Source organism: Grampus griseus, assembly GCF_964374135.1.
Source record: "Grampus griseus genome assembly, chromosome: 7".
Classification (NCBI taxonomy): Eukaryota; Metazoa; Chordata; class Mammalia; order Artiodactyla; family Delphinidae; genus Grampus; species Grampus griseus.
Genome location: NC_139001.1, coordinates 103,644,218 through 103,667,882, shown reverse-complemented (window position 1 = coordinate 103,667,882; position 23,665 = coordinate 103,644,218). Strand labels below are relative to the sequence as shown.

The following is a 23,665-nucleotide window of genomic DNA, read 5'->3' as shown; positions in this document are numbered from 1 at the left end:
ATTTTGATTAGATTTACCAAGAACAATTATGAGATCATTTGTTCTCTCTTATTTGTAAAGCATCCTTTATGAAGCTCTGATGTATGCTAAGCTGTTGTAGAGTTGTGGTTGAATTTACTTAGTTTGGAAAAAGTTGATACCATTTGCTAGGTGATCTTCCCCTCTAGGAATGTGGCATATCCTATTTTTTCAAGCTATATTTTATTTTCCAATAAAATATGTGTCGTTTTCTTCAGGTTATTTGCAGGTCCTTTAAAGTTTGGGGTTGTTCTTATGGACGGATGTTTCCTCCATTTACATTCTTTCGCCGGCTCGTGCTGGTTACATGTCCCCAAATAGAATCCCCACACCCTTTCAAATACATGAAATTCTTTTAACTTGAGAAAATGCATTTCATTCTGCAATTAGAGACAATGTTTAACAGGCTTTTATTCGTTCCTTTAAACCTGCTCTCAGGAAGGGTCCGGTCAGTTATTTAATGGAGATTTAAGTATCTGTGTTCTCCATCCGAGTGTATAGGGGGTGTTCTTCATAAAGAAATATGAAGTCGTGGACTTCCCTGGTGGTCCAGTGGTTAAGACTCCGCGCTTCCACTGCAGAGGGCACGGGTTCGATCCCTGGTCAGGGAAGTTCTGCAAGCCGTGGTGAGGCCGAAAGAAAACAGAAAAAAGAAATACCAAGTTGTGTTCTGTAAACTGAACGCTAAGTGTGTTGTTTTCGATTCTATGTCTTTGAACATCGTAGAGGTGCTCTCTCTCTCCAGGGGTCACGCGCGTTACCTTGGGAGCCCCAGGCGCCTCTCCAGGCCGCATGGACAAACTCAGAGCATGATCTGAGCTGTCCGTGGCCTTTGTTCTCTGCTTTGGTCCCTGGGGCCGTGAGGCCTGGGTGGGCCCTGAGGGTGTTGAGAAGACCTCTAGCTGGGGGAGTCCCAAATTTGAAGCCAGAAATGGAAAATGTCCTATTATCCCCCCTCCAGGTCAGTCTTATGAAATCCGACTGCTGGAGAATCGGAAGCTGGGAGATTTTCAGGATCTGAACACAAAATATGTGAAGGTGAGGCTGCCAGCTGTGCCCTTTCTGGGCTCCTGAGGGTGCTCTGTCAGGGTCCCAGCACCTGGGCTTGTGGCGGGAGTGCCTGGGAGGTTTGGGGAAAGCTCCAGGGACAGAGGTGGGCTCCTGGTCCCTGGAGTGTGTTGTCTAAGGGGCCTCGGGCGGGCCGGCAGCATTGGGAGCTAGAGGGGCGTGGGCTGATGGACTGGGCGCTGGGTTGGACAGACTCGGCTTCCAGCCTGGCTTTGCCTCTTCCCAGCCTTTTCTGAGCTTCAGTTTACTCATCTGTGCAGAAGGGTTTGTAGAGGACCCATGTGTGCAGAGCGCTTAGCAACCCTGGAAAGAAGGGCAGCACTTGTGTTCGTGCCGGCATTCATATTGTTGGGGTTCTGGGAGGGGTGCGGGGAGGAAGCCTCCAGGCAGCTCCAGGCCTTGGAGGGCAGGAGGTGTGTCTGTCTTGGGGATGGTTGAGGGCAGGTTCCTTGTGGGTCCCTCTCAGGACCCACCCTCAGCTGTCCCTTACTGCCACCCCTGCCCCTCCCCCCGCCCAGAGCATCATCCGCGTGGTGTTCCACGACCGGCGGCTACAGTACACGGAGCACCAACAGCTGGAGGGCTGGCGGTGGAGCCGGCCCGGGGACCGCATCCTGGACATCGGTGAGTCTCCCGGGCCAGGAGGGAGAGGCCGACGGAGCTCCAGGCACACGGGGGTCCTTCCTGGGTGCCTTCCGGACCCAGGCCTGTCCAGGGCATCTTGGCGCACTTTTGCCTTGTGTGAAACCCCACAGGAGCTGGTGGAGGTGACCGTGCCACCAGGCCTACCCTCGGCGGTTCACCTTTTCCGGGGGCCTGGGATGGGGTGGCACGCGGGATTCAAGGACCTGCCGTCAGGGAGTGAGAAGCAGGGAAAGCTTTACAGAAAGATCCTGCCTTAAAGGGTCATGATGAGTGATGAAGGGCCGGGGGGGCCTCACAGAGAGGGGCAGTGGAAATGGAACTGGGGGCTCAGGCGGTGGCCCGCGGTCTTTTATCCACAACCCTTGGGCCCAGATGGGTTTTGGAGCTCAGAGGTTGGAATGATAGTAAGGCGTGTAGACCCATAGCTTCGGGTCACACCGCCAACAGGCAGTCAAGCAGAGCAATGTTCCTGCAGCAAAACAGAATGACTCTACACAATGGGGTAAAGGCGTCAAGTCAGGCTTCTGCCCAGTGAGTTACGCAAAACCTAGTTTTCAGAACTTCTGGCATTTCGAATTGTGTAAGGAATTTGGACCTGTAATGAGAATCCTTCCCGAAATGTTTGGGAGTGGCTGACGATTGCACTTTTGTGTGTGTATGTGCACAGATATTCCACTGTCTGTTGGTATCTTGGACCCCAGGGCCAGCCCGACCCAGCTGAATGCAGTTGAGTTTTTGTGGGACCCTTCGAAGAGAGCATCTGCTTTCATTCAGGTGAGCGGGAGGGAGCTTGCCCTCGGTGGGGAAGCCGGAGCTCTGGGGTCCTTTGGGCCGTTTCTCGAAACCATCCTTCCGGGGGGCCCTGATGGGCTCCTGCCCTCTGCTGCAGGAAAGGAGGCTGAAAGGGTGGATGGGTGTGTCTCAGAGTCACAGGACTCGGGACGTTGTAGCATCCTGTGTGGGTTTTGCTTATCAGTATGTAAGCTTTTTACAAAAGAAGTATGGCCTAGCATAAATAATTTGAAGTGAAAATTTTTTTCGTAATTGTTTCTATTATTAAATTAATTATTTAATTCTCAAGCACCTGGTTGTGAACCTGGCCTTGTGTTAAACACCATGGCAGATAGAGGTGGCCAAGGGCCCAGTCGGGGCCCTGTGCTTCCGGGCTTGCCCCTGGCTCTCTTACTGTGTGTCCCGTTTTGAGCCTCTTGGCTTTCCCACCTGTCTTATAAATTAGAGAGTGAAAACAGAGCCATGACCACAAGGCCTGGTTCATAGTAATCGCTCAGTAAAAGTGAGCGATCTTTTTGCCTTGCATAGTTTCAATACTTGAACTGCATTTTAAAAGAATTATAATAATGTTACCGTTTACTGTTACAATAAGATGAATTGTATTATGACGTGATCGCAGTGTTATAGCAAGAAATGTACGTCAAGTGCCTTCTGTGTAACAGGCACTAACGAGAAATAAGGAAGTGGTCCCAGCTTCTGGCCTGGCCTGAGTAACCTGGCCACCAGGCCCTTAGGGACTAAGCTGTGGTCCCTGCTCTGTGGTCTGTGGGATTTGCCAAGGGAGAGTTCTCAGGGGCGGGAGTGAGGGGGTCTGCTGGGGTCAGTGGGCCTGGAGCAACGGCAAGGACTTAGGTGGTCAGGCGGGGCCTCCAAGGTCAAGGGACAAAGGTGAGAGGGCAGGCCCTCTGTGGTTAGGGGATGGGGCGGCCAGCGGCCCGACAGAGTGGACAGCACTGGGGGAGAGCGGAGAGGTGGAGGTGGGTCTGACCGTGTGGAATGGAAACCTCCATTTGGAGAGGAGCCCATGGGCGGGGGGCGGTCCAGAGCCCACCCTCGCCTGCTTCTGGCTACCTGCCCCCCACGTCCCCTGCAGGTGCACTGCATCAGCACAGAGTTCACCCCGAGGAAGCACGGGGGCGAGAAGGGCGTGCCCTTTCGGGTGCAGATCGATACCTTCAAGCAGAGTGAGAATGGGGAGTACACGGAACACTTGCACTCGGCCAGCTGCCAGATCAAGGTGTTCAAGGTAGGACGGCCCCGCCAGCTCCATCCGCCGTCACCCGGCCCCTCGCCCTGCCTGGGATGGCGATGCCAAAACGCGGAGGCCCAGCAGGGAGTGCGGCGTCCCCATGAGCAGCCCGGGGCTCCTGCCTGGGCTCTGATGAGCCAGCCTGCCTGCTTTCTTCCCCACAGACGGCCGGGCTCGGCTCTACTTGACCGGAGTGGTGGGATTGGCACGCTTGTAGATTTTTGTTTTTCCTCCCAAGCACTTTGGCCGCACATTCTGTAGTTGCCCATTAGGTTCTCCTTAGAAGTCAAGTTAGGAGACCTCCCGTGTGGGTCCTGACCGTGGATGTGATTTATTTATTTGTTTTTATTGAAGTATGGTTGGTTTACAATGTCGTGTGAGTTTCCGGTGTGCAGCACAGTGATTCAGTTATACATAGACACGTACCTATCCTTTTTCAAATACTTTTCCCATTGAGGTTATTACAGAGTATTTCCCTGTGCCGCGCAGCAGCTCCTTGTTGGTTATCTGTTTTACGTATGGTAGCGTGTGTGTGTTAATCCCAGCGGATGTTCTTCCCTTGCCCCTGCGCAGTGGCCTCCTGGTACCTCCCTTCTTTTCCTTTCTCGTCTCACCCCCTGCAGTCTCCTGCCGTTGCTTCTCACCTCATCTGTCTGGACAGAGTATTTCCTAAAGACGGTCCACAGTGGTGTAGCTCAGGGTGGCCCCGCGGGGAGGGAGGGTGGCCGCGGACCCCGCATCATCCTCAGGGTGGGCGGACCGGTGCCGAGCCGGACCACAGGCCCCGTCGCCAGCAGGCTGGACCTGCCCGCCAGCCAGGAGATCCCAGCAGGTGCCCCAGGATGGGGCGCGGACCGGCCCCAGTGCCTTCCCCGTCCTTCCCGTCTTTCACAATCAGGGGACCTGGGGACTTGCCGACAAAGTTCCGTCTGCTGGGGCTGGAGATGCCAGAGTGATCGGCCGTAGAAATAGGGCCTCGTCCCAGAGGAAGCTGGGTCAGTGTTGATCTTCCTGAGCTTGGGATGTATGTGGAAATAAGTGCCCACAGGTAGAACCATCAACTTGGCGGTGGAGTGGTGATCTGCCCTGTTTCCCAACTGGACTGGAAGGCCCTGAAGCTGCCCGTGTCTGCACTCAGGCCACACAGCTGGGCGGCTGGCTTCATCCCCACTGATAGCGTCTGGCCGCCCGAGGGCTGTGGGCAAAGGGTCCTGAGGCCCTGGCCGGGCTCTGTGCACTGGGACACCTTGGTCAGTTAGCGCTGCCACCCTGGGTGGGGAGGGAGGGATGGTGGGGGGAGCGTGAGTTTGTCTTCTCTGCCAGGGCGGTAGCACCCTCCAGAAACCTGCTGCATCATTATGAAGCCTTGAAACCAGCCTCCGAAGGAAGTTACATTTCTGCCCCATATTTGTTTCCTCTTCCTGCTGTAAAAGAATGACCCAAAGTTGAGTGGCTCAGTACTGCATACTGTCTTTTAATGCTGGAGGTCAGAAGTCTGAACCGGGTCTCACTGGGCTAGAGTCGGGCGTCAGGAGGGCTGAATTCCTTTCTGGAGGCCCCAGGGGAGAATCTCTGTTCCCTTGCCCTTTCCGGCTTCTGGAGGCCTCCGCATTCCTTGGCCTGTGGCCCCTCCTCCATCCTCAAAGCTGGAGCAGGTAGAGCCCCTCTCACACACATCACCCTGACTCCCCTGCTCGCCCCCGCTCCACTTCTAAGCCCCTGTGATTACACTGGGCCCACGGGATGATCCAGGCTCATCTTCCTATTTTAATCTCATGTTGTTGGCCATCTTAATTCCGTCTGCAACCTCGCCCCCTTCTGCCCTGGAAGGTAACATCCTCCCAGGCTCTGGGTATTAGGACGTGGCCATCTTTGGGGAGCATTAGTCTGCCGACCCTGTCCACCGGTGCCTCTGGTCTTGTGGGTGCTCCAGGGTCCAGGGTGATTCTGGCTCACCCTGGACAGCTCCGAGGCTGTGCAGCGGGTGGTCTCTGCCTGTCCTGCAGTCCCACCCCCTCCCTGTCACGCACAGACCAGGTCCAGGGTTCCACCAGCTGTCTTCTGCCCTCAGGTGGTGGGCGCGTCCAGTGTGATTCCAGCGCTTTCCGAGCGTGTGCCCTGGGAATGGGCGCCGGCCGGACGGTAGGAGGGAGGGGCCGTCTGCGCCAGGGATGCCTAGCCCTCCCCATGGCTCCCGTGAGCTTCCCCTCCTACAGCTCGAGGGGGAAGCTCAGGAGTGAGGGCTCTGCTCAACTTCTCAGCCGCACACCAGGCGTTATTGGGGACTGGGGCCGGAAGCTGCCTTACCATCTCCTGCAGGGGCGTAGGAGCCTCTGATACCCGAAACGGGCTCCCCAGAATGCCTGAGGTGACCTGGCCAGCCCCCCAACCCGCACCAGCAGCAGCTCAGATGGGTGTGCACTGGCGCCAGGCACAGCCCAGCCGAACCGCCCATCACTCTCCCATCTCAGATCACCCTGGTTACTAGGAAACCCTGGCTTCTCGGAGCCCGGCCCTGGGGCTCCATGGGGGTGTCTGGGCCGCTCCCTGCCCCGCCGGCTCCCCACAGGCTGCCCCCTAAAGGCAGGCTCAGCCACGCTTTACCAGTAATGCTTCTGGGCCGGGAAGAAGGGCCTCCTTTCTGGGACAGGAGGACGGGAGGACGGAGGTGGAGCAGGGAAACCCGATGATGGGAGCCCGGCTGCCGCATGCCTGGCTCTCCCACTGGACACCGGGTCTGTCACTCACGTCCCCATAGGACCCCCAGCAAACCTCCCTCCCTCCAGCCTGGGCATCCCCCTGAGGACTATTTCCTCAAATCTCCTGAGCTGGGAGTCAAAAACTGCAGCCAGGATGATCCCAAAGGCGCCATCGAGCTTGAGGATGAACTTTCCCCCCTGACTGCCCACTGCGTGTGGTCCACTGCCAACAGAGTAACGCGCTCAGTTCTGGGTCCTGCGGACTCTTGATATCTGGCCCCGACCACCAGGCCCTGAACTCAGGAGGGGATAGTCCCAGTGGTCAGGATGGTCCCCATCAGCTGGGCCTGCTGGGGTGGAAGCCGGGAGCGTGGTCGTAGTCCCAGGACTTGGGGGCAAGGAGGCCCCCAAGATGGCCAAGATGGCGTGCGATTGTAGACCGAGCCCCGGCCAGCAGCTCCCAGCTCATCCACTTCCTGTCACGGTCCACGGGGAACCCACGGAAAGCCCTCGAGGGGTCCTCTCCATTAGCAAGTGGCCACTGGTAAAGCTCTGCTCCCAGCATTTCTGCATGGTCCGCTGAGTGGACCCTGGAGAGTCCCCGTAGGACCCTGTAGCAGGCTCTGAGTCCCTCGGGGTGGGCAGGGGCTCCGGGCGGGTGGACCTGTGTGTCGGATGCCTGGGAGGTGAGAGAGGTGCTTTCTTGTCCGTGAGATCCTGCTAGGGCTTCTGGGTGAGGTGGGGAATGTGCTGGCCTTGGGGTGGGGGGGGCCCACTGCTCAGCCCTGGATCTCCCCCCGACAGCTGCCTCTGCCTGCTTTGAACTCACTGGACCCCTGTGCTCTGCACTTACAGCCAAAGGGAGCTGACCGGAAGCAGAAGACGGACCGAGAGAAGATGGAAAAAAGAACGGCCCAAGAGAAGGAGAAATACCAGCCATCCTATGAAACCACCATCCTGTCAGAGGTGAGCCGGCCGGAGCCTTCTGCCAGGGGCGGCGAGGGTGGGTTTAGATCCTTGGAAAAGTGCCCATTTGGGGTGAACGCTTCTACCGAGAGCGCCCGTTAAATCGTGGTGTGTTCCTTTGTCCGGAGTGCTTTCAGTTAAGGCCCGGTGTCCAGGGAGGTGTTTCACAAGTACCTTCTAGCTCTCTGCTGCCCTTTGCGCATTTCAAGATTAGGTTATTTTTATTTCAGATTTTTGGAATAGATCATATATTCATGTGGTCCAAATTCAAAAGGTATAAGAGCATCTCCATCGGAAAATATCCTTCCCAGCGCTGTCTGGCCTCGGTTTCTCTCCCCGGGGCAGCAGGCGACCCCCGGCTCCTTGTGTATCTGGCCCAACGTTCTCTGCAGATGAAGCCAGTTCATACACGTTTGCCCCATGCGCTCTTTTTTCCCCCGACAGTACGCACACACACTGTTCTGTGGTTGACTGTCTTTAATTCATGGCCTCTCTTGGAGTCTGTTTCCTGTCTGTTCATAAAGAGCTTTCTAGTTCTTTATCCAGCTGTGTAGCTTTCGTTGTCTGGATGGCCCTTTGCTGGACGCTGGGTTATTTCCAGGCTCTTGCCATTTCACACAGGGTACCGTGAACACCTTGTGCGAGTGTAGTCCTGCACGTGGAAAGAATGTCTGCAGCATCTGTTCTCGGAGGGGGATTGCTGGGTCAGAGACTGTAAATAGCTCTCGTTCTTTGCTGTTTGGGTGGATACTGGGGTGCGTTTCCTCTCAGCCCTGCCGCCGACGCCAGCCTGCTCCAGCCGTTCTTCCGTCCAGGCTACCTCTGAGATGCTTCGTACCACAGGTCCCTTTTCCTCCCGTCACGGGTCACTGCTGCTGCTGCCTCTTTTACTGGGCTCTGTTTTTGATTTGAACAACTCTTCCCCGCTGTGTCCTGCCATCAGGCCAGTTGATAGGTGTTGGGCTCGTCCACTGAGTAATCTGACTTACTCAGGAGGCCCTCCGTGGATGCCTCAGGTCCAGTGCTGACCATGGTGGGGTTAAGTCTGGGTTAAGGGTGAGGCCCAGGGACAGGGGGCTAAGAGTCCTGTGGGTGTGTGAGGGTGTGTTTGCGTGTGTGTGTGTGTGAAAAGCCATACACAGAAGAGTATGTGCAGCAGGGCAGCAGGGATGCTAATTCTGTGGCGTGGACAGATGCATGCTGGCTTTTCCTAGGGTCGAGGCTGACGGTGGCCGGAGAGCCCTGGCCCAGGGAGTCCTGCCCCCTTGCAGCAGGGCAGAGCCAGCTCTGCAGTGTGTGGGGCCGTGCTTGGACCCTTAGCCCTTCCCAGGCCTGGTGTGTGCTCGTGAGGCACCCCGGTGACCCTTTTCCTCCCGGCCTCTGCCTCTCCCCCGACTTCCCTGCTGGAGGACAGGTCCCCTGGCGTGCTCCGGGCAACGTCCCAGCCCCTGTCCCAGGCCAGGTGTTGAAATCCGCACCTGGCCTGTGACCTTGGGAGCTGCCGGATCCCCTCTTGTCTGCTCATCAACCTTCCTGTTCCCCTCCCCCCTCCCCCCTCCCCCCGGGGCTGCAGGATTCGGCACCAACACATTCCAGGCCTCACTCGTAACAGAGTTAAATATTGACCCACGCTGTGGTCGGGTGGGTGATAGTAAATCTCAGGAATGCTTCCGACTGGCCGTGTCCAAAGCAGTGTCAGTCGTCACAGGGAAGGGAAGCAGGGAATGCTTGGTGCGCGGGCTACCCCTTGCCGCCCCCAACCGGGCAGCACCCGACGTCTCTGCTTTCCTTGGGGGATTCTCGCGTGTCCGTTTGAGCTTCCGCACGAGAAGTTCCTGGAGTTCAGGGGTCACAGCTTTCGCGTTGCTGCGTCTCCCTGGTCTGCAAGCGGGGGAGCTCCTGAAATGTGGTAAATGTGCGAAGACTTGGGTTGGAAGGGGGCTGCTCCCGGTCAGCGTGGAGACGCCTCGTCTGTCCCCTCAGCAGAGGCCCGTCGGGAGATTCAGAGCTTCTCTGGTGCTTTCCCGTCGGCAGTGGTCTGTGGCCCCGTGCTCCCTGTTTCGTGCATTTGCTCCCAAGACCCGCCTGTGGGCAACTGGCCTGTCTTGCGTTTTACTCTCTTTTCTTGTGGACCGAGGAATCAAGGGACCGATGAGGTTTCCCTCTTTGCTTTGACTCCTCGGAAGCTCAGACAGACACGTGTCATGCTTTGCTTGCTCTGGGGACCGCCTCTTCTCTGCCCTAGCTGGTTTCTTCGGTGTGGCCCGAGCAGCGTGCCCGTCCCCGAGCGCCGGGTCAGTGTGGGCTGGGTGTGGAAGGATCGTGGTTCCGAACCGAGTGGCCCGGCCGGGACCACCGCTGCCCTGCGCTCTCTCCCTGCAGTGCTCCCCGTGGCCCGACGTGGTTTACCAGGTGAACAGTGCCTCGTCCCCAAGCTACAACGGCTCTCCGAACAGCTTCGGCCTTGGCGAAGGGTACGTGCACCCTCCCTCCCTTTGCGGTCCCTGGAGTGACCACGGGTGTGGGCTCCTTTCCTCACTTTCCTCCCTGGGTCTCTGCTCCTTTTGTAACCTGGCATTGATCTGGGTTTCAGGGCGGCTGACTGGTGTTAACATTCACAACCATTCTTAGCATCACGCGTCCAGGTTCTTGTGCTTGAACACACCTCTAGGAAGGCTGTCTGCTAGGGCAGCGGAGCACCAGGCATCCACTCCCTCCCCCGGTTAAAGTGGGCTGGGCTGCGGGGGTCCTGGGCCGGCCCCCTGAGGTAGCCTGCCTGGTGCCTCCCAGGGGAAAGCCCACCTCCTGGACGTCGGGGGCCTCAGGAGGCAGACCTCTGGACCCTGCAGCGGCCAGAGGGGCTTCATTTTTTTGGCCGCGCCAAGCGGCCTGCAGGATTTTAGTTCCCGACCAGGGATCAAACCCGCGCCGCCCCCCCACCCCACCCCCCAGTGGAAGCGCCGAGTCCTGAGCCCTGGAGCACCAGGGAGGTCCCTGGGGGGGGCTTCTTAGATCTTTCTGCACCCGCGTGCATGGTCACTAGGCAGGGGGACTCAGCTCAGGACCCGCCCTGCCCCTGGGGTCACAGGCCTGCAGCACAGAAGCGGCCTCACTGGTGGTGGTCCAGCCCTGCCGAGGCACAGGCGGTGCTGACTCCGAGGTGACGGGGCTGCAGGGACCAGCGGGCAGCTGTGGCACCTGTCCCAGGGCCTTGGCATCCCTGTGATGGCTCTGCCCATCCTGTTCGTGGGGCCAGGGTGAGGCAGGGAGGGTGCCAGGCGGGTTTAACAGGTGAGGGTAGAACATGCAGAATGGAGCCCACGCGTGCTAGAGAGATAACTACTGATGGGTAAGCGAGACATGAACTTGGTTTACAAGGTGAGGACAGTCCTCCTTGAGAGGGGGCACGAGGAAGGGCTGTCACATTTAGATTCAGCAGACCTAGTCTTAAATCGGCACCTTTCTGGGGGCAAGTTCCTTAACCTCCTGCAGCTCCGGTTTCCTCACGACCGGGGGAGCATGAATTCCACGCAGGCTCAGGGGAACATGTACAAAGTCCCTGGCACCCCCTAGACCCTGATGACGTGCATATGTAGTCACCGATGACTGGTCTAGGGCTCATCCCCTCAGGGGTCTGTTTTTTTCTCATTGTGATAAAATACACAAAACATAAAATTTACCATTTTACCGTTTTTAAGTGGCTAGGTCAGTAATATTAAGTCCGTTCAAGTGGTACCATCACCACTGTCCATCTGGAAGGGTCGTCTCTCCATGTGTCTTTCTCTTGACATAAAAACCCAGGTGTTCAGGTCTCTGCCTCCCTTTGGGGAAAAACGTGAGAATGGTTTTCTCGTGGCGGATGCCAAACTGTGGGTGCTTGTTCGCTGCAGAATAATTCCCCGAGGGACTCCTCTGCCCTCTCCTGGGTGTGGCTGGCCCTTCGCTGTCCCAGCACTGAGTCCCCGTGAGGCGTGTGTCCCGGTCTGCTTGGTCAACCTGCCCTTCCCTCGTGCTGGGGCTCGGGGTGGGGACCACAGCATCTGGCCAAAACAAGCCCTGGAGCCGTAGCTGAGGGATGAGGGTGTGTAGTTAATCAGAGCCCCCGTCCACACCAGAGGCTTTGTTAGGGCTTTCCAGGGATGGAGCAGGTCTGTATTTTTCTCGAGGGCCCATTTCATTTCATGAGCCCCAGAGCAGAGGGAAGTGAAGGGCAGGCCGGCGAGGAGCCTCTCAGCCAGGAAGGAGCATCCTCGCCGCTCACCACCTCTCTTCTTCCTTTCAGCAACAGCTCCCCAACCCACCCGGTGGAGGCCCTGCCCGTGGGCAGTGACGTAAGTGTCCGCGGCTGGGCGCCGGCTGCCTGTCCCGTGCGCACCGGGCACCCCGTCAAGGCCCGTCCTCTCTGCCCGCAGCACCTGCTTCCCTCGGCCTCCACGCAGGACGCCCAGCAGTGGCTCCACCGCAACAGATTCTCCCAGTTTTGCCGGCTGTTCGCCAGCTTCTCAGGTGAGCGTCTCTGAATGGTGCTCAGACCCCGCGAGCATCTCGGAACGCTCAGCATGTGCGCTTGGCTCCCCAGGGGCCGCGGTCTGTCCTGGTGTGACCCAGCGCGGTCACTTGTGGTCACTTGTGTGTATTGGCCCTGGGCCGTGGGCTCGTGGGCGGTCCTGCCCCTGAGGTGTCCAGCCGAGCGTGGCTTTGCGGGAGGACCGTCTGGGAGCCTTTTCAAGGTGCCGCTCCCCCTCAGTGTGGGCTCTGCTTCGCCCAGAAGAGGCCCTTAGCCGACAGGCCAGTGCACACTCAGCAAGCCTCCCAGCCTTTTCTTTGCAAACGCTGCTCGTCGTGCTGTCTCCAGCGCCGTGACCCGGGAGATGGTGGTACAGCCACGGGCGAGAAGGGAAAGCAGCTCTTCCTTCTCTAAAGGTTTTTCAAGCCCTTGCTGGTGGTCCCATCAGACAGCAGCCCTGAGCCGGGGGCATTGGGGGACAGGGTAACAGCCATGAACCTTGCTCCCCGGCAGTCGGCCCAGAGTGACAGAGAGTCAAGTGTTGGCCGAAACCAGAAGACTGGCCCTCAAGGACATCTGTGGCAGTGGAAGGGAACCAGCACCGCATCCGTGGTCTTTGAGCTCAGCTTTTCTTTTTTTTTTTTGGCTGCGCCGCGCGCCTTGCGGAATCTTAGTTCCTCAACCAGGGATTGAACCCGGGGCCCCCTAACCCTGGACTGCCAGGGAAGTCCCTGAGCTCAGCTTTTCTGAGCATGTTCTTTGTGCTGCGGGTAGACAGTACCAGGGCAGTCAGGCAGGGACCCTGTCCTCGGGCAGCTCTGAGTCAGCGCGGAGGTGTAAACCGCCCATCTCAACACGCCGTGTCCCTTCTGGGATGGGCAGGCTTGGTGGAGGGACCTGGGCCAGCCTGGGCAGGAGGAGGATGGAGGGGAGCCCCCCCTTAAGCAGGGGGTGGTGTGGGCCGTGCCGAGGAGGCGGCCTTGAGCAAAACCTGGAAAGGCAAGGGCACGAGCCAGGCGGGTGTGGGAGGGTGAGCTTTCCAAGCAGAGGGCAGGCGCAAGGTGGGGCCTGCCAGGTGTGACTACGGAGCGGAGGGCCCCGGTGATGGGGCCGAGTGGGCCGGGCGGCAGGTGAGGTCAGAGAGGCGCCCAGGGGCCCTCTTGGAGAGTGCAAGGAGTTTGGCTTTATACCCCATGGAAGGGGAGCCAGTGTACCTGCAGTGTTGTACCTAAAACTGTATCTTAACTGGGGCAGGAAACGGGGGCGAATGCTGTGGCTGTAGACCACGTGGCTGTTGGGAAGTTTTCCGCAGAAGGCTGAAGGCATCCTCGTGCCTTGCAGAGTCCACCTGGGCACAGGACTCTAGGGGACTCCTCGGGCCTCGAGGAAGGGACTCGTCTTCATCCACGTACCAGGATGCTCATAGACAGTTACTCACGATCGCCTCAAACTGGGAGCACCCCCAAAGCCCAGCGGCAGAGAGGGCGTACAGGAACTGTGCTTTATTCGTGCAGTGAATCCTACCTAAGAGTGGGCACGAGTGATCCACAACTACATGCAGCACGAATGAGCCCTTAGACGGAGCTTGGAGGGAGAGCCAGACCTAGAGAAGTGCTTAGTGTTCAGTTCTATTCACACAGCTGCTAAAAGCCAAGTGAAACTCCTCTGCGTGTGAGAAGTGGGGAGAGCAGTTCCCCGGAGGTGAGGGTGGGGGAGGTGGTGGCCCGTGGGATGGTGGGAATGTCCTGCCTCTTGACCTGGGTGCTGGGTGCACGGGTGCCCGGGCGCGTTCAGAACGGCAGCGTCGGGGAGCCGTGAGCTTTCGTCTCCGGACAAGTGCACACGCGATCACACTGATAAGATACGTCACTGACAGTGATGCCAATAAAAGGTCCAGAGGGAGGGCCAGGCAGCCACAGGCAGTGAGGGCTTCTGAACTTCTGAAAACGCCCGGCGGTTCCTCTGCCTTTGTGAAGCCAGTGGTTGAGCTTCTGACATCGCTGGGGCTGTGATCTCCTCGTGCTGTTTCTCCCTGTGGGATGCCTGTACCCCCTGAGGGTGAGGCTGGCTCGACCCTCCCCCGGGGTCTGCAGGTGCAGCCCTTCCCCCGCACCCCGGGTCACAGGCGGCTCCATGTACCTGCCCAGGTGCTGACCTGCTGAAGATGTCCCGCGATGACCTGGTCCAGATCTGCGGCCCTGCAGATGGGATCCGGCTTTTTAACGCCATCAAAGGCAGGTGGGTGTTGGTGCCCGCTGGGGGCACAGGGTGTGGCTGGGAGGCGCCAGGAGTGGGGTGGCGGCCCCCGCGGGCAAGTGAGATGCCGTGGCTCGCAGCCCACCCTGCCCGGAAAGCCCCCTCCTCCCCTCCCTCCCTCTTCTCTGTTTGACGGGGGCCTTGGCCTCTGAGTCTCAGCCCCTTGGCCGCTTCCTCTGGTTCTTAGATGCTCGCATGGTCCTGGGCTTCGAGCTGCTTCCTGTTGCTTCTGCTGGGGGGCGGGGCAGGCGTGGATGGTGAGGTCTAAATGGGCACAATGTGGACAGCGCAGTTTTCCCTCCGGGTTTGAATCCCACATCTGCCTCTTAGGAACTTGGCAACTGGGCCGAACCCTTAACCCCCGTGAGCCTCAGTTTCCTCATCTGTAGAAGGGGAGGGTGGTCCTGGCTTCCTCATAGGTGTGTGAGGATGAAATGAGCTCAGAATGAGCCAGAGAGAGCGCTTGCTCTGACTGTCACCCCGGAAAACCTCCTATGTTGAGACTGGTGCCCCGGGCGGAGCCCCGCTCTGGGCAGGTTGCAGGACCGGGGTCGGGGGTGGGGGGATCGTCCACCCCCTGTCCCCAGCAAGCCTGTGCGAAGCTGTTAAGGTCCTTCCAGATGGGGTTCTGTCCCCAACAGCTCCTCGATGAAAGGCACTCTGTACCCCCGTAGCCTTCTTTCTTTCCCCCTAAGTCCCTCCTACTGCTCTTTCCACCCTGGGTTCTGGAACAACAGAGCTTGGTCCCTCATACCTGCTGTTTATTTCCTTTCCTCCTGCCAGGAACGTGAGGCCAAAGATGACCATTTACGTCTGCCAGGAGCTGGAGCAGAGCCGCGTGCCCCTGCAGCAGAAGCGGGACGGCGGCGGGGACCCCAATCTGTGTGGTGGGTTGTGGGGTGCACCCCACACCCCTGGCCGGATAGAGGGCGGCAGAGTAACGGGAAGAGACACAAGAAGGAGAGGCAACACGAGTCCACGGCTGAGGACGCCTCTCTGATCCACCTTTCATGCAGGAGGAGTTCTTGTTGTACTTCATCCTGGGGGTGAAATGTTTAGGGCGGGCATCATCTCCCAGCATGGCTGGTCCAGGTGACCGATGTTCCACCTGGGGAAACAGGGCTGGCGAGGAGCTGCGTCCCCTTAATGCCACTCAGCTACTCGTGGTAGAACTGGAAGTTGGGCTTTCTGGCTCCTCGGCTGGTGACGAGTGACAGCTGTATTCCCAGGAGCGTGTCCTCCTGTGTGTTCCCCCAGCTGGATGAGACTTTCCCATTTGGTTCGGTCGCTGCACAGGGGGTTCTCGGAGCGCCTCTGGGGTACATGGCTCTTTGGGGTTGGCAGTTTTCAGCGTCTTGCTTCTGAGCGTTGTGAGTGCCGAGTCTGATGAGCTGCCCGGCCCCACCTGCGGGGTCTGGACTCTGCGTCGTCTGCAGAGAGAGCCCCCTGTACCTCTCTGCGGGCCCCTCCAGATCAGCAAGGATGCCCGAGACCCTGGGCTAAGGGCGTTCCATTTTCTTCCCCTAGCAGGAACTGCTCATGGTTTGCTGTGGGGGAAACTGAGGCACAGCGGCTGCCCCGAGATGCCAGTGCTGTGAGTGGCAGAGCCAGGATCCAAATCTCCGGGCACTGGCCGTTGGCGTCCGGGCCTCAGGACATTTCTGCGAATGTCCGGGTCCTTCCGCCGCGGTCAGTCTGTGAAGGACAGAGCTCGAGTCTCGTGGTTTCCTGCACATGTGGCGAGGGCAGGCGCCCAGCCCACACCCCCAGCCTCAGAGGTGTGGAGAGCGCTGAGGTCTGGCTTCTAGCAGTGGCAGCGTTGGGATTTGAACCTAGGCTGGCCCGCTCGAGGGCCTCTCGTTTCCCCACACGGCCCCCGATGAGAGGAGTTCTGAGCAGTGGGTGACTGACCGTCCGCTGGCTCTGAGCAGTACTGGTCCCCCCCACATTCCTCCAGGGACAGGAAAGGCCAGAGACAAAAGGTTACAGCCAGAGGGCCGCACTGCAATCCTTCTGGCTCTTTTCTGCCAGCAGTCCAAGAGTAAAATAAGAAAAAGTGGAACTGGCTCTGAAAAGTTGGGGGGAAAAGTTCAATGAGAATTCTGTTATAAAAAGGAATCTTACGACAGAGGCCTGGGATTCTTCCCCGGCGTTAGTTTGGGAAGGAAGGTTACACAGCGACCGCATTCTCTGAACAGGGTCTGGGTGCGGGTCCTCCTATTTGAAATCCGGGGAAGGCGAGTCTCTTGTGTGGCTGGAACCCCATGGACTCTGCCACCCCTTCAAAGGGAGCCGCCGTGTGCGCGTGCGTGTGTGCGTGTGTGTGTGTGTGTGTGTGTGCGCACGTGCTTTTAGCATACCAGGCCGCCGATCGGATTTGTTGAACCAAGGGTTCCTTCCTTAGTTGAGCAAGGAGTTTCAGCACCTCTTGTTTCATCCAGCTGTGTTTTACTTTTTAAGGGACTTGAAGTTCCTGGGCATTGCTTCATCCCCCGCAGTTCACCCACGGGGTTTGCTCCTCCCCGACTGGTTTGGGTTTTTGCTTCCAGCCTCAGGGTCCCTGTTGTCTCAACTGTCTGGTGATATTCCTGGTGCCCCCCCCACCCCGCCCTTTGGGGTCACAGCGCTCCAGCTGACTATTGTTTGTGCCGTGGAGAAGGGTAAGGACAGACCCTTTCTCTTCTGCCGTCAGGTAGCAATTATCTTACGTCTCACTCTTGGCCACAGGGAGCCGTCCAGTAACCCCTTTAACCAGTGGAAGGGAAGGAACGCAGACACAGGATTTTCTCCTCCATAGCAGGCCACACCTCAGAATCACCAGAAGCTTCTAAGGAATGCAGATTTCGGCAATTCCCCGGCAGTCCAGGGGTTAGGACACTCGGGGGCTTTCACTGCCATGGCCCCGGGTTCAATCCCCGGTCAGGGAACTAAGATCCCGTAAGCTGTGGGGCGCGGGCCCCCCCAAAATTTTTTTAAATGCAGACTTCAGCCAGCTGTTCCCCCTCCAGCCTCCACCCCTAGATGGGCGTCCTTGGTCCAGGGTGGATGCAGGGATTCTCCATTTTACACAAGTCCCCCAAGAGAGAATGAAACAGGAATACAGAACGGAGCCTGGAATCTTGTCAGCTGGCGCTGGGCCGAGAGGGAGCCTTGCGGCTTCCAGACGCGTCCCCAGTACAGCCAGAACCCGCGAGTCCATCTGGGGGTGGACATTCTTACAAGCACGTTACTGGTTTGGGGGGTCGGGGAGGGTAGGCGGGCTCCTTTGAAGGCAGCCGCTTGTCCTATAGAAGGCCCTGTCCACCACCCTGCAGTGTACCATGCCATCTTCCTGGAGGAGCTGACCACCTTGGAGCTGATCGAGAAGATCGCCAACCTGTACAGCATCTCCCCGCAGCACATCCATCGGGTGTACCGGCAGGGCCCCACCGGCATCCACGTGGTGGTCAGCAACGAGGTGAGCACTGCAGTCCCGCCGGCCCGAGGCGCTGGGCCCAGGGCTACGGGCGGGAGCCGCGGACCCACATCCGAAATGCGCCCTGCGGGGCTTGGGGGTGACTTTAGGCTGAAGATGGCAAACCGAGTTCATCTGCCTATGGCCTGCTCTCAGCTGCAGGGGCTGCCCGGGGAGCTGGGAGAGAGGGGTCTGAGGCCACGACCATGGGCTCTGAATAGCTGTCGCCTCTCCATCTGGAACCCCGCCCTCGGCCAGGTGCCCTGCTCGCATCCCTGCCTTGGGGCGCTTACAGTCAGGGCTGTGAGGACTCAGACGCAGGTGCTCACCCAGGGCAGGGGCGGGGGCTGGGAGGGGGCAGGCGCAGGAGAGGTGACATGGGCTGGGTTGATGATGGAGAGGCCGGGGCTCTCGGGGAACAGAGGCGTCCTCTGCTGAATGGTGAAGGTGCCACAGCCTTCCAGGGTCTGTCTCTGGCCACACAGGCCTCTGCGGGGCATAAGCGGCCCCTGACAGAGGACACAGATACAGAACACGGCCCCCAGGCGACCGTGCCCTCGAGTGATCAGATCCCACTGCTGGCTCCTGAGGGAGTTATTAAACGGGCTTGATGACATGTTTCAGGCGTTCCTGCCTGTTGTAGAACAGAAGCTTTTAAGCTTGTCTTATCCTGGACGCCTTCTCTTAATAATAGTAATAATAATAATTATGAGCGCTAGCGTTCCATCAGCGCTTACTGTGTCCCGGCGACTGTTCTAAGTGACTCATTTAATCCTGGCAGCCTCCCTGTGAGGCAGGTGCTGTCATGAGCCCATTTCACAGATAGGAAACAGGCACAGAGAGGCTGCGTAATGGCCCCAGGGTGCACAGCTCGTAAGAGGTTGGGCTGTGGTGGGAAGGCTGGTGGCCCGGCAGCAGAGCCTGAGCGTCGAGCCCACAGACTCTCCAACCACCCCTGAAATGAGGCGTTTACACAGAACTGTCCTGATAGGAGCAGAGGTGGAACCCTGAGCCCCCAGCCCAGCCCCCAGCAGACCCTCCACCCACCCTGGGAACTCTGCAAGCCTCAGCAGAAAGATGATGGAGGGGACGGTACAGGAAGGGGGGCTGGGAAAGCAGGGAAGTTGTGGGCTTCGGAATTGGACCCATGTCCCCACCTGGACTGGCTCCTCGTAGCCGGGTGACCTTGGGCTAATCTACTTAATGACTTTGAGCCTCAGTTTCCATGTCTGCAAAATGGGGATAATTCTATCCATCAAGCAGGCTGTAGTAAGGATAAAATAGAAAACAGTGTCAGGTACCGGCAGATGCTAAATTAGCCAGGCACTTGTTTTGGGAAACAAGTGATGGAGAGATCCTTAAATTTGACAGCGTATAACATGTAAGGCTTTTAATGGTCTGTATATTTCATAAATCATCATCATCAGGAGCAATCCTGTTGTCACTTGTCATCATAATTGCCCAAGCCCCCCCTACGTGGGAGTCCTCCGTTTCATAGGAGTTTCATCCTGGGGGTGGGCAAGGTGGTGTTTTCCTTCCTTTTTAAAAAAATATTTATTTATTTATTTTATTTTTTGGCCGCGCCGTGTGTTAGTTGTGGCACTCGGGATCGCTGAGGCGTGCGGGATCTTTCCTTGCGGCGCGTGGGCTTCTCTAGTTGTGGCATGCGGGTTTGCTCTCTCCAGCTGTGGCGTGCGGGGTGAGTTGCCCTGAGGCGTGTGGGATCTGAGTTCCCTGACCAGGGATCGAACCTGCGTCCCCTGCACTGGAAGGTGGATTCCTTACCACTGGACCACCAGGGAAGTCCCTTCTGTCCTTTTTAATTAAAAAGTAATTCACAATTCGTAGAAGTCAGGCAATATAAGCAGAAGGCAAGTGTGAAAGGCCCTTATCTTCCCCACTCTCTTTTCCTAGCGGAGTTACCTTAAGTTGGATGTAATTCTGCCAGCTAACTTTTTGTGCGTGTGCCCATTGCATGCCTGAGTGTGCGTAGGTGTGGGTTTTTAAAAACACACAGCCAGGATCCATTTGAACAAAGGGCCATTGATCTGCAACTTGCTATTGTTGTCACCAGTTCAGAATTCCTTCCACATCGTTACAATCGAGTGTACGGTGGCTGCTTTTTGGCCCCCGTTTCACAGATAAAGCACATGTAGCCCAGAGTTGCTGGCCTGAGCAGGTCCTGTAGAATAGCCGGGACGCGTGAAACGCCCTGAGCATCAGGCAGTAGTGACGACATGGAAAACTCGTCAGTTTGCATCTCACAAATGCATTTCTGCCGTGAAGACAAAAGCCAAGAATGCTCAGAACCCTTGCAATTTCACAGGTCCCTGGAGGGGTTCCTTCCCCCAGCTTGCCCTGTGCCCCCCCCAGAGCAGGCAGTTAAGCCAGTGAAGCAGAGAACAGAACTCAAACGCCACCTCCGCTAAGTAGGTGATTCTTATTCCCCTGAAGTCTCCTTGCCTCTTAACCCCGAATCAGTTGGAAACCTTTGGTTCTTAACTGCCCGGAGCACTGGAGGTGGCCTGGCCAGCCGTGCAGCCGGCCCCTGGGGTGCAAGGGCACTTCATTAAACAAGGCGGTTACTGATTAAGCCCGTGTGGGCCCTGCTTCAGGTTTGGCATGCCCCAGCAGTGGGGTTGCCAAGAGTCCCCGAGGGAGCAGGCCGGCAGCATAGCGTGAATGTACTTCATGCATCATTAGGGCCTGGGGGAGGGGCAGGGGTCGACAGGTGGACGGATTTGCAGGATCTGGGGCAGTCATGGGGGGGGAGGGGGCAGTAAAATGTGGGTTGTGCTTTTCATCTGGAAACGGGTTTTGCTGTCCCATTGGCCAGGATGTGTGTTGTGGGTATGTTTAGGTAGATGTGTACATTTTTCATATTGTTTAAAGGTGTCCTGTGAAATGCAGCATACATATTTAGAATAGAGGAAGCTCATTTGTAGAGTTTAAAGAATAACTAAAGTCCTCCATGCCTGCACTCAGGTTAGTGCGGTGTTTGTTAGAACCCCCTTTGTGGGCTAATTTCACGTTCCCCTCCAGTGCTGGTTTGAATTTTATATTGATCATTCCCTGGTTCTTCTTCAATGCATTCTTTAATTTCACCTATTTTAAAACTTTATAGAAGGGGGATAGGAGTGCCTTCCTCAGGGACTTACGGTTTTTGATTCGTGCATGTTGAGGGGCACTGGAGGTCACCGGCCCTGTCGAGCAGCCGGGTGTGATCAGGTCCTTGTTTGTTCCCGCTGCTTCTACTGCTGGGTGACGTGAGGGCTGTTTCTAGTTTTCACTCATACAGACAGCGCTGCTCTCAGCATCCTTAGGTGTGTTTTGTGTGTGTACATGCAGGAGCTTACCTAGGGCACCTGCCTGCAGGAGAGATGTGTGTGGTCGTCTGTGCTGCGTCCTGTGAACAGTTGTAGAAAGCAGTCATTTGGATGAACGACCCCCCCCAGAAGAGGATGCCCATTCCCATTGCTCTGCATCCTGGTTATATATATATTTTTATCATCGAAACAGCCTCATTTTACAGACAGCGCCTGGAGACAGGAAGTTGCCTTATCTAAGGTCACCGGGCTGTTAATCAAAACGAGAGCTCCAGAGAGGGGGCTGGTGAGTAATCATAAGCTTCCTGCCCCGCATTTGTAGACGCAGGGAGTGGACTTCTGTTTATAGTTGGTCCTCAAAGGACTCTGATATGCAGAGCCTACTAATCACGAGGGTTTTGTTAAAGCATTGTTTTCTTAATTGAAAGATGGTTTAGTTACAATGTCGTGTTAGTTTCAGGTGTACAGCAAAGTGATTCAGTATATGTGTATATACATATATGTATTCTTTTTTTAGATTCGTTTCCCTCATAGGTTGTTACAAGATACTGAATATAGTTCCCCGTGTAGAGCACTTTAGTTTTTTTATCTGGTGCTGTTTTACACACACCCGCTCCTGTAACGTGTCCTTATAGGGATTGGAAAACCCAGTCACTAGGAAAAAAGCAAAACGAAAGCAAATCAGGAACAGTTTAGTCTTGTATTAAACGTTTACATCTTCATTCCCTTCCAGGCTTCTTTCCATCCTTTACATTCAGTTTTTGTTACTCGAAACTGTAATTGCTTTGTCCATCTACTCTGTGTCACGTTCTCTCCGTGAGGGCTAAGCGTAAGCGTTTTCCTGCACTTGCGTAAACGCGGCGCCTGTCATTTCTGATGCTGCGAGCAGCTGGGCTCCGTGTCACTGAGGCTTTTCAGTCTCTGAACTCGTTGTTGAAGGGACATGGTCTCTCTTTTGCCTTTCAGATGGTGCAGAATTTCCAAGATGAATCCTGTTTCATCCTCAGTACCTTAAAAGGTAAAGCCCCCGCCTCCCTGCCTTTTCTTGTTTAATTAAAGGATGTTGGCTGCACTCCCCCCGGGTTAACGGAGTATCGGGGAGGGCAGGCTGGTGAGTGGGGCCTGCATGGGGTGGGCCCTCGAGAGAGTGTTACCTGGGAACATCCTCTGGGAAAAAGAAACACACACTTCCCGGGAAGCCTAGCCTCGGAAACGTGAGAAGTGGTGCGGCTGGCGCCAAGGTCACTTTGAAAGGGAAATCCTGGCCAGACAGTATGTGCTTCACGAACCCAGTGCCAACGAGAAGTACCGTAAGTCCTCTACATACGAACCTTCAAGTTGCAAACTTCCAAAGATGCGAGCGTGTGTTCACGTGTCCAGTCACGTAAGTTAGCTCACGTGTCTGGCGTACATTGTCACGTGCACGCATCCTCTACAAGTGGTTGTGCTTTTGTGTACTTTACTGTACAGTGTCGTATAGAACACAGTAGTACAGTATCTTTATTTTGAGCCCAGGATGTCCGGAAGCAAGTGTAGAAACAGTACTATATAGCTGATTGTGTTAGTTGGGCACCTAGGCTAACTTTCTTGGACGTACGAACAAATTGGACTTACGAACGTGCTCTCGGAATGGAACTCGTTCGTGTGTAGGGGACTTACAGTAAGACCCTTTTGAATGTTTCTAAAGTGTGGGTCTCTGGGAGGAGTGGGCATGGAATACAGCAGCTGAGTCTGCAGGCCGTGTGGATCGGGGACCCGGGGCTGGGTGGTACCAGGGGGACACGGCGGACCCACCTGAGGAAGGGGTCTGAGAAGGAACTCACATGCCAGGAAAAGTGGGAGACCAGCTGTGACCCCCTGTAGGGCTGGGGCAGGTGAGTGTGTGGGGTCAGGTGGGAATGAAAGCCCCCTGACCGGGCCATAGACCCTGGACCGTGGCCCTGGACCCTCCCCCCTGTTCTCTGGATCTAGCTGCTGGCTGCCTTCAGAGCCCTGGGGGCCGCCACGCCCAAAGCCTCCTCGGACATAGGCCCTTCAGTCCTTGGGCCTCAGGCTGTGGTGGAAAAGCCCGCTGTCAAAAAGAAACTCAACAAGGCAGCCGTGAAGGTGTACGTTGAGATTTCTGCTTTTGTCAGCTTGCTTTTTTCTGCACAGTCTCATTTGGGTGGCCTCTGCCAGTGTCCACGGCAGGGTGTCTGCTGGTACCCTAATCCCATGGCCCCCAGGTGCCACAGCGGCCTGCCTTTCTTCCTGTAAAACGCCACGTTTATCTCTTGCAGCCGAGAGCAATGACGGCTACCACGTCATCCTGAAATGTGGCCTCTGAACAGAGACGAGCAGGCAGCCACCTCCTACCCTCAGCCCCACGGACCCCCTTGGATGTAGAAATCGCACCCCGGGAAGCTGCGGCGAGGAGGGACCTGGCCCAGCCTGTGAAAGCCACAGACCAACCCCTAGCCGAGACCCTCGGAGGCCATGTCTCTGGCGGGCAGAAAGCCTGCCCCTCCCCCTAGCCCCAGCTTGGGCGCGGTTCCTTGTTTTTCTTCCCAGCCCTGCCATTCTGAAGAGGCCGACGGTGGGGCATCTCCTCTGATGCTCCCCTAGTTGGAGGCTAGCTCACCGGGTACCTGGGTGCCACCTGTACTGGTCCCTGCCTTCACCCTCTTCTCTGGTAACTGGCTCAGT

At 56.9% G+C, this 23,665-nt stretch overlaps 1 protein-coding gene across 1 annotated transcript in view; it reads left to right on the top strand.

The window, feature by feature from the left end:
* The window catches only part of TFCP2L1 (transcription factor CP2 like 1), a gene marked incomplete at its 5' end in the record, with an annotated part of 58,533 nt that extends 35,102 nt beyond the window's left edge, over positions 1-23,431 (top strand). Inside the window, 13 exons of the mRNA XM_082658032.1 lie at positions 980-1,056; positions 1,605-1,710; positions 2,399-2,505; positions 3,617-3,769; positions 7,327-7,437; positions 9,820-9,911; positions 11,720-11,768; positions 11,850-11,943; positions 14,092-14,182; positions 14,984-15,087; positions 17,515-17,657; positions 21,947-21,998; positions 23,260-23,431. Coding sequence (XP_082514158.1) covers positions 980-1,056; positions 1,605-1,710; positions 2,399-2,505; positions 3,617-3,769; positions 7,327-7,437; positions 9,820-9,911; positions 11,720-11,768; positions 11,850-11,943; positions 14,092-14,182; positions 14,984-15,087; positions 17,515-17,657; positions 21,947-21,998; positions 23,260-23,306 — 1,226 coding nt within the window. The 3' untranslated portion in view covers positions 23,307-23,431. The remainder of the gene's footprint in view (positions 1-979; positions 1,057-1,604; positions 1,711-2,398; positions 2,506-3,616; positions 3,770-7,326; positions 7,438-9,819; positions 9,912-11,719; positions 11,769-11,849; positions 11,944-14,091; positions 14,183-14,983; positions 15,088-17,514; positions 17,658-21,946; positions 21,999-23,259) is intronic.
* Positions 23,432-23,665: the final 234 nt, after the last annotated feature.